The sequence below is a fragment of the Panthera leo genome, chromosome C2 (genome assembly GCF_018350215.1).
Source record: "Panthera leo isolate Ple1 chromosome C2, P.leo_Ple1_pat1.1, whole genome shotgun sequence".
Taxonomy (NCBI): Eukaryota; Metazoa; Chordata; class Mammalia; order Carnivora; family Felidae; genus Panthera; species Panthera leo.
In genome coordinates, this window is record NC_056687.1 from 59,734,998 (window position 1) to 59,746,762 (window position 11,765).

Sequence of the window (11,765 nt, forward strand, 5' to 3'; positions counted from 1 at the left end):
GTTCTATGGTGACAATGATTGCATCTAAATTTAGTCCAAAGGCAGGAAGCTGAGTTAGTGGACAGTGGTTCAGCCAACACCAGCCTCTCCGCCCATTTCATAAGCTGCCTTTGCTTTCTGCAATGACATACCTTCTCCGTGGCCCTCAGGCCGCACCTGCAAATGAACGTGGATACAGGAAAAGCAGCAGCAATGGGGCAGAGCATCTCCTAAGGAGGACAGAAAACCATAGAGCCACTTGCCCGGATCATGACTCTGCTACCAGAGCCCAAGGAAAGGATGGCAGGGATCACTTGTGAGAGAGAATGGATTGCAAAATGCAAGTGGTGCATAAAGGAGATAGGGAGAGACAGACTCTGATTCACTCTTTGAAGAAGAGGAAACGTCTGAACGTTTGAGACAGGCAGGAAGTTTCTGTGTTCTTTATGGTGAGCAAACATTACTTTTTTTAATTGGAAAATAAAACTAAAGTCATCATTTTGAGAGAAAAATAAAATGACCAGTAGTTTACCTGTTTGGCTACCTTCTTATATCATTTTCTTTTCTCATTTATTCCCTGCTTCCCACCGATTCAGATGTGTCTGACACAGGTAATGTTCAGCCACCCTTCCCAGGGCTCTAGATTGCTTTCTTAACACAGCGACCTGTGTGACTGTCTGCCAGCCTGGCTCTCTGAACACCCCTTCCAGGTTGGGCAGGATCAGCTTATGGGGAGGGGGCCAGAGAGAGGCTCAGAGGAAAGGATACACTCCAGCCCAGCCTGCCCTGCACGTCTTCTGGACTATTGCATGGACCCATCCCATCCCCTCCCTTCCTCAGTATATCTGGTCTAGTGAAGTCTGGTGAAATTGACCCCAAGGGTAAATGTGAGGAGGAATGGCATTCACAACACAGCTGGGGTCCGCCCTGGTTGAAATGCTTGCTTTGAGCAGACCTCAGCCTTGCCTGTGATGTCTACAAGTGTAGACTGTTCACAGAAAGACAGCTCCACCTGTGACCCTCACTCTGTTCATAGAACAATTGTAACACACACATGTGCTGTGTTTCATTCTATGCTTTTGAAGGATCGCATTTAAAAATTCTTCCCGATTGGGGCGCCTGGGTGGCGCAGTCGGTTAAGCGTCCGACTTCAGCCAGGTCACGATCTCGCGGTCCGTGAGTTTGAGCCCCGCGTCAGGCTCTGGGCTGATGGCTCAGAGCCTGGAGCCTGTTTCCGATTCTGTGTCTCCCTCTCTCTCTGCCCCTCCCCCGTTCATGCTCTGTCTCTCTCTATCCCAAAAATAAATAAAAAACGTTGAAAAAAAAAAAAAAATTTAAAAATTCTTCCCGATCTTTTGCTCTCCATCGTAACTTGCATTCCTTTGATTACTGTTGCAGTACAAGTTTAGACTCTCTGAATGTGCTCCATAGACTTCAGTGTCCCTTGGCTCAATTCTTACTGACTTACAACCACATGGAGAAATACAGATTCGAATTTTTACAGGCTAAGATTTCCCATCCTCTAGAGAGAGCAGATGTTTTAAGGTACCTGGAGGGGCCCCATAACACCTCTGCTATAAAGGAAACACCTCTGCAGTAAACTGTACACAAAGGGGAACTTAGCTGATGGAGACAATAGAGGCGCTGGCCGGCCACTCAAATTATTTGTGAGCATTTGTCACATGGGTCCACCTCACTTGCCTGTTTCTGCAGTATGATGCCTGGATACAGCACACCTTACAGGGCAGCACAGGCATGTACAGGCACAATTTTTTTTATTTTAATTTTTTAAACGTTTTTTCATTTTTGAGAGAAAGAGGGAGAGGGACAGAGAGAGAGGGAAACAGAGGATCCAAAGTGGGCCCTGCACTGACAGCAGCAAGCCTGACGCAGGGCTCAAACTCACAAACCGTGAGGTCATGACCTGAGCCAAATTTGGATATTTAACTGACTGAGCCACCAGGGCGCCCCACAGGCACCATTTTTTAAAGCAAACATCTGTTGCTGACCTAATAAGTACAAAGCACCATTTTTATAAGGTGAAGACGACATCATCTTGGCCCTAAAATCTTGGGCCGTATGGGAGTATTCTGTAGTATCTCTGACTAAGCCTTACTATGCAATTGTGTCATCGGCAGATTTGGGGATTTTCCGAAGGGCCGCTATGGTGTTCTACACGGACTTCGTCCAGCAGTGCAGCCGGCCTCTGTATATGGTACGTGCGTGCTCCTGTGTGCCTTGGCCTTGTCCCAGAGAGAAGGGGAACAGTATGAGGGGCAGGCTCGGGGCAGACACTCAGGTTCCCTAAATCAAGAAGGCCAGATGGCCCAGGGTGGCTGAGCTCCAAGCAGGGGGAAGAAGCATGTTCCTTACTCTTCTTCTTGGTCATAAAAAACAGACTGGGATAGATCCATTTTAATACATGAAATACTGCTAGTGTTTAAAGAAGAAATCTGTGTATACATACAAAACTACGGAACAGTGACAGTTGCTATGGGGAAGGATCAAGGCAGGGTGTCATCCAAAGAGGTATGATTATTTCACTTGTGGAAGTGCAAAGGGCACTCACTGGATAATTATACCATGACAGCAGGCATAAACCAGGCTTGTCCCAAAAAAACTGGGCATCTGTCACTCCGGTTGCTTTCATCAAGAACTGAACACTTTCAGGGGCACCTTGGTGGCTCAGTCGGCTAAGCATCCGACTTCAGCTCAGGTCATGATCTCACAGTTCACAAGTTTGAGCCCTGCATCGGGCTCTGTGCTGACAGCTCAGGGCTTGGAGCCTGCTTCAGATTCTGTGTCTCCCTCTCTCTCTGCCCCTCCCCCGCTCATGCTCTGTGTCTCTCTTTCTCAAAAATAAATAAACATTAAAAACTTTTTTTAAAAAAGAACTTAACACTTGCCACACCATACACTGGTTTGATTTGTGTACATTGTTTGATTTTTACAGTAAGCAAGGATATTTTCTTCAAAATTGTGGTTATTACTGACTGGTTGAAATGCAAGTTCTAAAAATTCTCCATCACTGTTTTCAGTATATCATACATTTCTACACTAGGCAGAAAGATTGGGACCCTGGTCCCAGCTATATCTTGGCTCTCTGGCCAGTGAGTGACCTTAGGAAGGCCACATACATGCTGGGAGCCATTACCCCAACCTTTCCACCATGCTGTGGTCAGAATTCCTGATACTATTTGGGCCTGACACACAGGAGTTCACGAAGTACCTGCTAATAATTTATGATCAAATAGTTTACGATCATATTGACATAAAGGAGTATGAGAATGTTTTCACCCTCTAGAGCTTGGGCAGGAACTCTGTTGAGGGGACTGAGGCTGAAGGGTTTTATTTACATGAGAACTTAAAAACCCAGTAGGGCTGGGGCTCCTGGGTGGCTCAGTTGGTTAAGCGTCCGACTTTGGCTCAGGTCATGATCTCGTGGTTTGTGGGTTTGAGCCCCATGTTGGGCTCTGTGCTGATAGCTCAGAGCATGGAGCCTGCTTCAGTTTTTTATGTCTCCCTCTCTCTGCCCCTCCTTGCTTGTGCATGTGTTCTCTCTCTCCCTCTCTCTCTCTCTAAGAATAAATATTTTTTAAAAAACCAGTAGGACCTGTGAGTATTTTGAGAGTTAAGCCTGTCTTAGCTGTGAGCCATGAGGAGCAATTAATGTTTTGTTTGTTTGTTTACTCACATTATGTGATGCAGACTGTCTTTTTTTCTAGCAGACTATTTTTCTTTTATTTTTTTTTTTAATGTTTATTTTTGAGAGAAAGAGAGAGAGAGAGACAGAGTGTGAGCAGGGGAGGGGCAGAGAGAGAGGGAGACACAGAATTGGAAGCAGGCTCCAGGCTGTCAGCACAGAGCCCGATGCAGGGCTTGAACCCACGAACCGTGACATCATGACCTGAGCCCAAGTCGGATGCTTACCCAACTGAGCCACCCAGGAGCCCAGAGCTAATTTTTTTAAAGGAAGATATTTCCTCCAAGCTAGATGGATCACCCACAAAGACAGAGAATCAGCACTTTTAAATAGTCCATGAGGACATGCAAATTAAAGTACAATCAGATGCCACCTAAAAGTTTTACATTGTATGCAAAGAAGCAGGGCCAGGTTGTGAATTAATCTCTATCAGAGGAACTTTCCTTTGAGATGGACCTCTCCTAGTTCACCCACCACCAACATCTTTAGTGTTAAGGCTGTGTGTTTAGAGACCGGGAGCCTGAGCATTGCAGGACCTCCTTGGAGTCAGAGTAATGGAGAGAAAATGGGAGCCATACGGGTGAGGCCCGAGAGCTGCCTCGTGGCTCGCTAAGTAACGGTGCAGGGAAACAGTGCTGGATTACATTACAGCAACGGCAGAATTCTTTTCGCTACCGAGTAATCTGCACACACCACCAACTTCCTCAAGAAGTGGGGCCGGGGTGCCCAGCTACCCTACACACTGGTGGGGGAAACAGTAAGAGTCTTGCTTTACTCACCGTGTTTTCTTTAACAGACACAGAGTCACATCCGTTCACAGACCGAGGCCTCGCCATTTGTTCCCATAGGAGATTAGTGTCCGCCTGCAGGCACAGCTCTCTTAGAACCATGGAAACTCTTTTCACCAGGCAATTGTTTCCCCATAATTGATGCTGCCCCTACAAGTAGGTCAAAAGAAAAGAGATGTGTGCAGTCTCTCATCTGATGTTTTCTTTCCAGGATAGAATGGTGTTGCTCATCGTGGGGAATCTGGTTAACTGGTCCTTGTAAGTAGTCTTAGGAAGACACGTTTTTCTCTTTATTGATGTCTGTAACACGGCGGTTTAGCTTTCCTTGGCTGTCATTTATATAAAGAAATGTGAAATTAAGGAGCGTGTAGGACTGTGCTTGCCCTAGGGACTTGGAAGAAAGGTATTTTTCCTCCACAAAGAACACACTAGGAAGTCTTGTGTACCAACGGTGGTCTCTTTTAAAGTGCTGCGTTCAGCACCTTGATGCATTGAGCTCATTTGTGCCACAAGACCAACATCAAATCTGTTATCTACATGGATAGACTATGTAGATAGTTAGATGCTAGAGATTATTCTAAAAGTTACAAACATGAAGCATAGTTTTAAAGTCTTGTAGATCTTTCCATCAAGGCTACCCAGTAGACATTTCCCTTTCTTACTAAATGTGTGTGTGTTTGCGTGTGTGCATGAGCGTGTGTGTGTACAAGTCTCTTTCCTCTTTATTTCTTGCCCTATAGTTCTCAATCTTCCTACTGCACCAATATCCCTTTTCTTCTCTTCCCTCATTATTACCTGGGCTTTTTTCCCTCCGATGGCTTCAAAATAGAACAGTACAACAGACCTATATTTTTGTTATCTGTAACTATTTTATACAACCTATTCTCAACTTTAAAATGTGAGTAAGTGAGCTGTTTCATTAGTCTCCCCCAAGTCAGTAAGTTTAGTTGCTTTTATCAGTGGTTCTTAGCTGATATGCTAAAAAGGTCAGTGACCTTTGATAGAAAGATGACTCCTGCCCCCCTTTAAGACATGAAAGGATTGAAAACAGAGGCGTACCTTCGGGTAAAGCCAGAATCGGGTTTTGAGAATTCAAATCTTACTTGGGGCATATGCTTGTGGAAGAAATTTCCCATTATGTTGTCACCCAGGGATTACCTCGGGGTAAGCGCCATGCCTGTGAAGGACCCCTCCTTGATGTAGAGACACGTCGAGATGGGTGATTCTTGGCAGTGGTCACCTGTGGCACTCTTCTTGACCTCTCTTTTAGGGAGGACCCCACAGTCCTGATGACTCTGTAAGATAGGGTGCAGGGTGCTCGTGGGAGAAAAGGGACCAACCCCTTGATAATGAGCAACTGATAACTATGTCCCCAGTGCTCACAAACACCTGGCGTGTCCCCACCCCTCCCATGACCAAAACCAAACCCACGATCTGCTCACAAGACAAGGTAAATGGCCTCTCTTTTCTTACACAGGCGCTCTTTGGGCAGCAAGGTCTGCAGGGATGAATGGGATGTGACAACACACTGGCACTATGGGAACCTGGTGGAGGGTTGGCTTCCTCTTTGTTTCTCCATCCTCAGTTTCCCATGGACACTACAAGACACGGAGTGACTTCATGTGAATCTTGAATGTTATTTTAAAAGAAATTTGGGGGAAAAAAGCAGTGCTAAACCCCAACCAAACTAAACTTCAATATTAATGTAAAAACCATAGGGGAGCCCGAGTGGCTCAGTCGGTTGAGCTTCCAACTCTAGATTTCAGCTCAGGTCACGATCTCATGGTCAAGGGATCAAGCCCCGAGTCCAGTTCCATGCTGGATGTGGGGCCTGCTCAGGATTCTGTCTCTCTCCCTCTCTCTCTGCCCCTCCCCCACTCATGCTCTCTCTCTCTCTCTCTCTCTCTCTCTCTCTGTCTCTCTCTCTCAAAAATAAACAAACATTTTTAAATAAATAAATAATAAAAACCATAGACAGTTTTTTGTTGATAATGTGTGGCAAGCCAATTTCGAGATAATTCTATTTCTAGTAATCTAGTCTAATGAATTAATCTTAAATGCAAAAAAAGGGAAAAGCATAATATGTCTGAAGGTAGTGATTTATTCATTGCACTGTTCTTTGTAATGAAAAGCTGCAAGGCAAAAGGAAAACTATTTCAACTAGAGAGGAAAGAGGATTGTGGTACATCCACTTATGGGAACCTTACAATCATCAAAAATGCCAGGTCTGAAGGAGGTGTTGTAATTTACTTGAATTAGAGGTTTTTCTTTAACTCCCTTCCTCCCCAAAGTGGAGGTGAAAAAGCCAACAATGTTACAAACCCAGCTTGTTGCCTACATACTAATCCCTCCCTGCACCCAGCGCCCTCTTTGGACTGATCTATCGACCCCGGGACTTCGCTTCCTACATGCTGGGGATCTTCATCTGTAACCTGCTGCTCTACCTGGCCTTTTACATCATCATGAAGGTGAGAGTGGGCACCGGGAGCCGCCTGCCCTGGGTCCGAAAAGGCCGCGAGCTGCATCTGCTTTCCATCCACAGCTCCGCAGCTCGGAGAAGCTCCTCCCCATCCCGCTCTTCTGCATCGTGGCCACGGCTGTGGTGTGGGCCTCCGCCCTGTACTTTTTCTTCCAGAATCTCAGCAGCTGGGAGGTAAGAGGGCAGTTTTCTTTTCAGAGGAAATGTTCTCCCTCCCTCTTGCCTTTTTGATCTTCCTACTTCCCTCTCCGTGTGCTTGTTGCTGTTTGTCTTTGAAATGAAAGCTTTCTCTAAAAGGGATGGTGTTTAATGTCCACACATAAATGGCATGCTGTCGTCATTGTCAGAGTAGGCCTCGTCAAGGTGTGAGCCCTCCAAACACAGCAGATTGGATGCTCATTACGTGTTGTATTATGACTCTCTTGCCCATGGATGTTTAACGTGTGCCAAACCTTCATTACTGTATCTTCTCATAATCCTATCCATAAACAAATACCCAGCTGCAGGTGTTTATAAATCCATTGCATAGATGGGAAAACTGAGGCCTAGGAAATAAGTGATACATTGAGTAGCAGAAAGGAAGCCTTAGCTCTCCATCACAATCAATTTTAGAACATTTGTTATCACTCTAGAAAGAAAGCCTGCCCACTAGGAGTCGCTCTCCGTTTCTCCCTAAACCACCAGCCACAGGCAACCACTAATCTATCTTTGGTCTCTATAGATCTGCCTGTTCTGGACATTTCATACACATGGAATCATACCATATGTGGTCTTGAAGTCTAGCTTATCCATTCATCCATGTGGTAGCGTATATTGGTACTTCATGTCTTTTTAATTGCCGAATAATTTTCCATTGTATGCATGCAGCACATTTTACCTATCATCAGTTGAGGGACATTTAGATGGTTTCCACTCTTTGGGTCTTATGAGTGTGGCCGCTGTGAACATTGTGTACAAGTTTTCGTGTGGACTAATGTTTTCTTGGAAGCTAACTTTTTGGGCCGGGCATCCAACAGCATTTTTGTAGCTTTCTGGACGCTCAGCCCTCTAAATAGCTGAACTGTAGGAGTGCTCACCCACATTCTGCCTCACCTTCCTCCAGGGAACCCCAGCCGAATCCCGGGAGAAGAACCGGGAGTGTATCCTGCTCGATTTCTTTGATGACCATGACATCTGGCACTTCCTCTCTGCCACAGCCCTGTTTTTCTCATTCTTGGTGAGTTTATAATACCTGTCTGTCAATTTCTTCTCTCTTCACATCCTGTACTTTCTTCCCCTGCGTTCCTTACTTTTTTGTATTTCTAACTTCTCTTTCTAATTCCTCATTATAATTTAATATACAAATTCGTTTATATCTTTTTTCACATTATATCCTTCAGCTAGATATTTATTTTCACTTTCCTTTTACTCTCCAATATTTCAAGATACAGTTAACAAAATGATTTTCCTTAAATGGCACAACGCTTAGACTGAATCGGTTATTAGAACTCACATGCCCAGAATCGCCCCAGGAATCACTTCTGGCACTCACTCAAATTTCAGAAACATTGGATTCTTCCTTCTTGTGCTCACATTCCTCCTCCTCTTCCAGTCTCACTGAATATCCCACAAATATTTTACAAGTTTCTGGAGCGGCTGGGGATAGCAGCCAGGTCTCTTGCTTCTAACCAGTCTGTCCCAGATCTCTCCTGTAATCCTTCCATTTCTTGTGGCCCAAACACCTTTCCAGAAGCTATGCATACTCTAACAATGGATGATCACTGCTGGCTTCCTTTCATCCTAATTTAGACTTTTCCAAATTAAAAGTCCGCTGTGCCTGTGCACAGGTAGCAAGCAACAACACTGGGAGACCTGTGCTCCCAGCACTGCTCACGGTGAGCGGGCTCTGCCGCCACACGGCCTCGAGAGTGGAGCGGGGCTGCCCCCTCGTGGCCATCTGGGGAAGTTCAACAATCTGTATAAACCTCACTCCTCGTGACGTGTAGTTTTGATGAACAACACCTTCATGAGAGAGACAGAGACCACAAAAGTGGAGTGAAAGTTTCCATGTGAAGAGAGTGGTGGCAGAGGGAACTGAAAATGGAGGCAGAGTATACATTGCTTGTATAGCAATACTCTATGCAACAAGATTTCCTTTCCTCTAGATCTTGGGCCACATGTCCCCTTTTAAGTAATGACTTAAGTAATGACTTCCCTGGCCACCCATCAGCACTTTTTTTCAACCTTTCCCTACCCCATACTTCCTATACTCCCTCCATAGTTTAATTTTTGTTACTATTTCATTACATATTATTATCTAGTACACTGGACTTTGCATACATCACTAACATGGCTGTATTGTTCCCATTTGCTTCATGTCTGAAGCTCTCTCAAATGTAAGCTCCAAGAAGGTAGGGAGTTTTGTCTCTGGCATCTAGAATAGCACATAATAGGCCCTTGGTACACATCGGAATTAATAGATGAACTAGGTGATCAGAATTGCCCATGTAGAGCACAGCACTGCAGACAGCCACAGAGGACAGGAAGGCGCTGTGCTGTCAACCCAGGTGAGTCTCAGAGAGGAAGTTGGGCTTACTGTGGCTGTGACCATGAACTGCTTTCATTCCTCTGCCCCTCCCATTCCAGGTTTTGTTAACCCTGGATGATGACCTGGACGTGGTTCGGAGGGACCAGATCCCTGTCTTCTGAGCCTCCAGCACTAAGAAAGGGAGGGGGAGCAATCGATCTCGGTGCTGTTTCATGAAAATACAGGGACCGCAGCAAAGTCACCACTGCCAAATGCTCCACTCACCTCGTCAGGTCAACTTGGTGTGCGCTCACACAGGGAGGACAGGGGCAGGACGGAGATTCAAGCCTGCAAGAAGGGAGGTGGAGGGGAAGCCACGGGTCTGAACAGAGGCAATCCCTGAAGAGTCTAGAGACACCCATCCCCTTGTGTTTGCAGCCCTGAGCTAAACGTGGACACAAGCTGCATCCAAGTCAACTCTGTCTTGGGACCCCTCCCGCCCTCCTCTGAGACTCGCCGGCAAGGACAGAGTGATGCTGCCCTCTTCTGTCCAGCTGCCTCCAGGCCCGGAGAGGCCAGCAGCTCAGATCTCCTGCCCAGACACTTTTTAGATGGGCCCCCTTCGCACCCCCACGGTATCTGCTGCTTGACACATCCCAGAGCACCAACTCGCTTCTCCAGGGTCCAGGGGTGATACAGCTCCTCAGAGTCTGGTGGAGGGCTGAACCCACGTCCTAGGGCTTAGTAGGACCAGCTAGTCACCTCCTTGGAAGGAACGCTGTATGCGTCCCCCAGGTTCCTGACCCCATTAGAAGGGCTCTGGATTGGGCTTTGTCACGCACTCGTCCTAACAGGTAACTGTTCCCAGAACCAAGGCTTGGGTACTCACCTACTTGTTAGTGTCTTCATGCCACCGCTGTGTGTTGACCCCACAACTCAGGCTCTGCTTTCCTGGGTTAGGCCCCGGTGTTCTCTCACCAGCTCCAAGGTAGGCGAAACAGGAAAAACTCTTCTAGCAGCAGAAGGAGTGAGAGAAATGACCGACAGGGCTAAGAGACTGGTGACATCAGCCTCCAGCAAACAGACCTCACCCTAAGGAAGTGGGTGCCTAGAGCACATGCAGCAAAGCTGAAATTGCCTCCTCGAGCGTCCAATTCTAACAGCTCGATTCTGTGCCCATGTCACCTGTGGGGAATAAATAATTGTTCAAACCAGGGATGCTGCACTGGGGGTCCTCTGCCACCGACCAAGCCCCTTACCTGTCACTTGAGGCAGATTAGGGCCTCCAGATTTTCTCTCTGAAGTTCTCTAGAAGTAACTCTCAGGATGAACACATTTTACTCATCCTCTTGAGTTGCAAAGAGCAAGCTGATTGAGGATTGCTTCTTGGTTGCACCGGATTCTCATTCTCTCGCCAGTAAGGTGCTGCAAAGCCCACTTCACTGCCACCGTCTGACATCTCTGCCCCTGCCACGCCCCATTTGGACCAAGCACCCGTGGTACCTGGAGGACGATGTAATCAGAAAAGAGACATATGAATGTGCACGCTATATATATTTGCCTGTGAAGTTGAAGTCACCTGTCACCTCTGCTTTCCTGATCGTTCATTAGGGAAATGGATCAGGCGTCCTTTTTGTTTAAAAAAGTATTACTGTCTCTAAAATATTTGTATAATGTTCAAAGTCACATTGCAGAAGTTTCAATAGCAAACTTTTCCGGATTTTAAAAACACAAAGATGTTTTAATGAAACTTTTTGTGATTTTCTTTTCTAAAATGTCCCCAAACTTATCATTGCTTTTCTACTATTCTTCCTTCCTTAAAAACTGTTGGCTTCCATAGGCTATATAAAGGCCACCTATAAAAATAGTTGTGATAGTCTAACATCTAAAACAAATTTCGAATCCATTTAATAATGGCTCATTTGACCTAATTCTTTTATTTCAATGCACTGATGCCTTCAATCAAAAAAAAAAAAAAAAAAAAAAGGGTGCACTAAGGAAATGTGGACAAAGTCTGTTCAAGTGGCCCTGTGGCCCAAAGTGAATAAATTGTGAGATGCGTTACCTGGTCCAGCAGCTTGTTTGGAAATGTATCTGTGGGAATGGGGAGGGGACTCTGAACTGTGTTGTGCTGCGGTGTTCTTGACCGTTTATTCCCATCATGTCTAAATTATGCTGTAAACTCACACACTGTGGTCAGTTCCCTTCTCTGCAGCAGGACTAAAAACCCAGACCAAGCCTGCTCCTACAACTATCAATTCTAAATGTAGTTGTTGCTACTTCTCTCTACAGTACGAATGTCATGGCTGG

General features: G+C 45.9%; 1 protein-coding gene across 4 annotated transcripts in view; it reads left to right on the forward strand.

Annotated features, from left to right (window-relative positions):
* Window positions 1-11,525, forward strand: part of SIDT1 (SID1 transmembrane family member 1) — a 110,100-nt gene extending 98,575 nt beyond the window's left edge. For 3 of the 4 annotated variants that reach the window (XM_042903662.1, XM_042903663.1, XM_042903664.1), the window contains 6 exons: window positions 2,118-2,194; window positions 4,682-4,728; window positions 6,833-6,938; window positions 7,013-7,123; window positions 8,052-8,165; window positions 9,575-11,525. In XM_042903662.1, coding sequence (XP_042759596.1) covers window positions 2,118-2,194; window positions 4,682-4,728; window positions 6,833-6,938; window positions 7,013-7,123; window positions 8,052-8,165; window positions 9,575-9,637 — 518 coding nt within the window. In that variant the 3' untranslated portion in view covers window positions 9,638-11,525. The remainder of the gene's footprint in view (window positions 1-2,117; window positions 2,195-4,681; window positions 4,729-6,832; window positions 6,939-7,012; window positions 7,124-8,051; window positions 8,166-9,574) is intronic. The other variant, XR_006193177.1, reaches the window with a different exon arrangement.
* The last annotated feature ends 240 nt before the right edge of the window (window positions 11,526-11,765 follow it).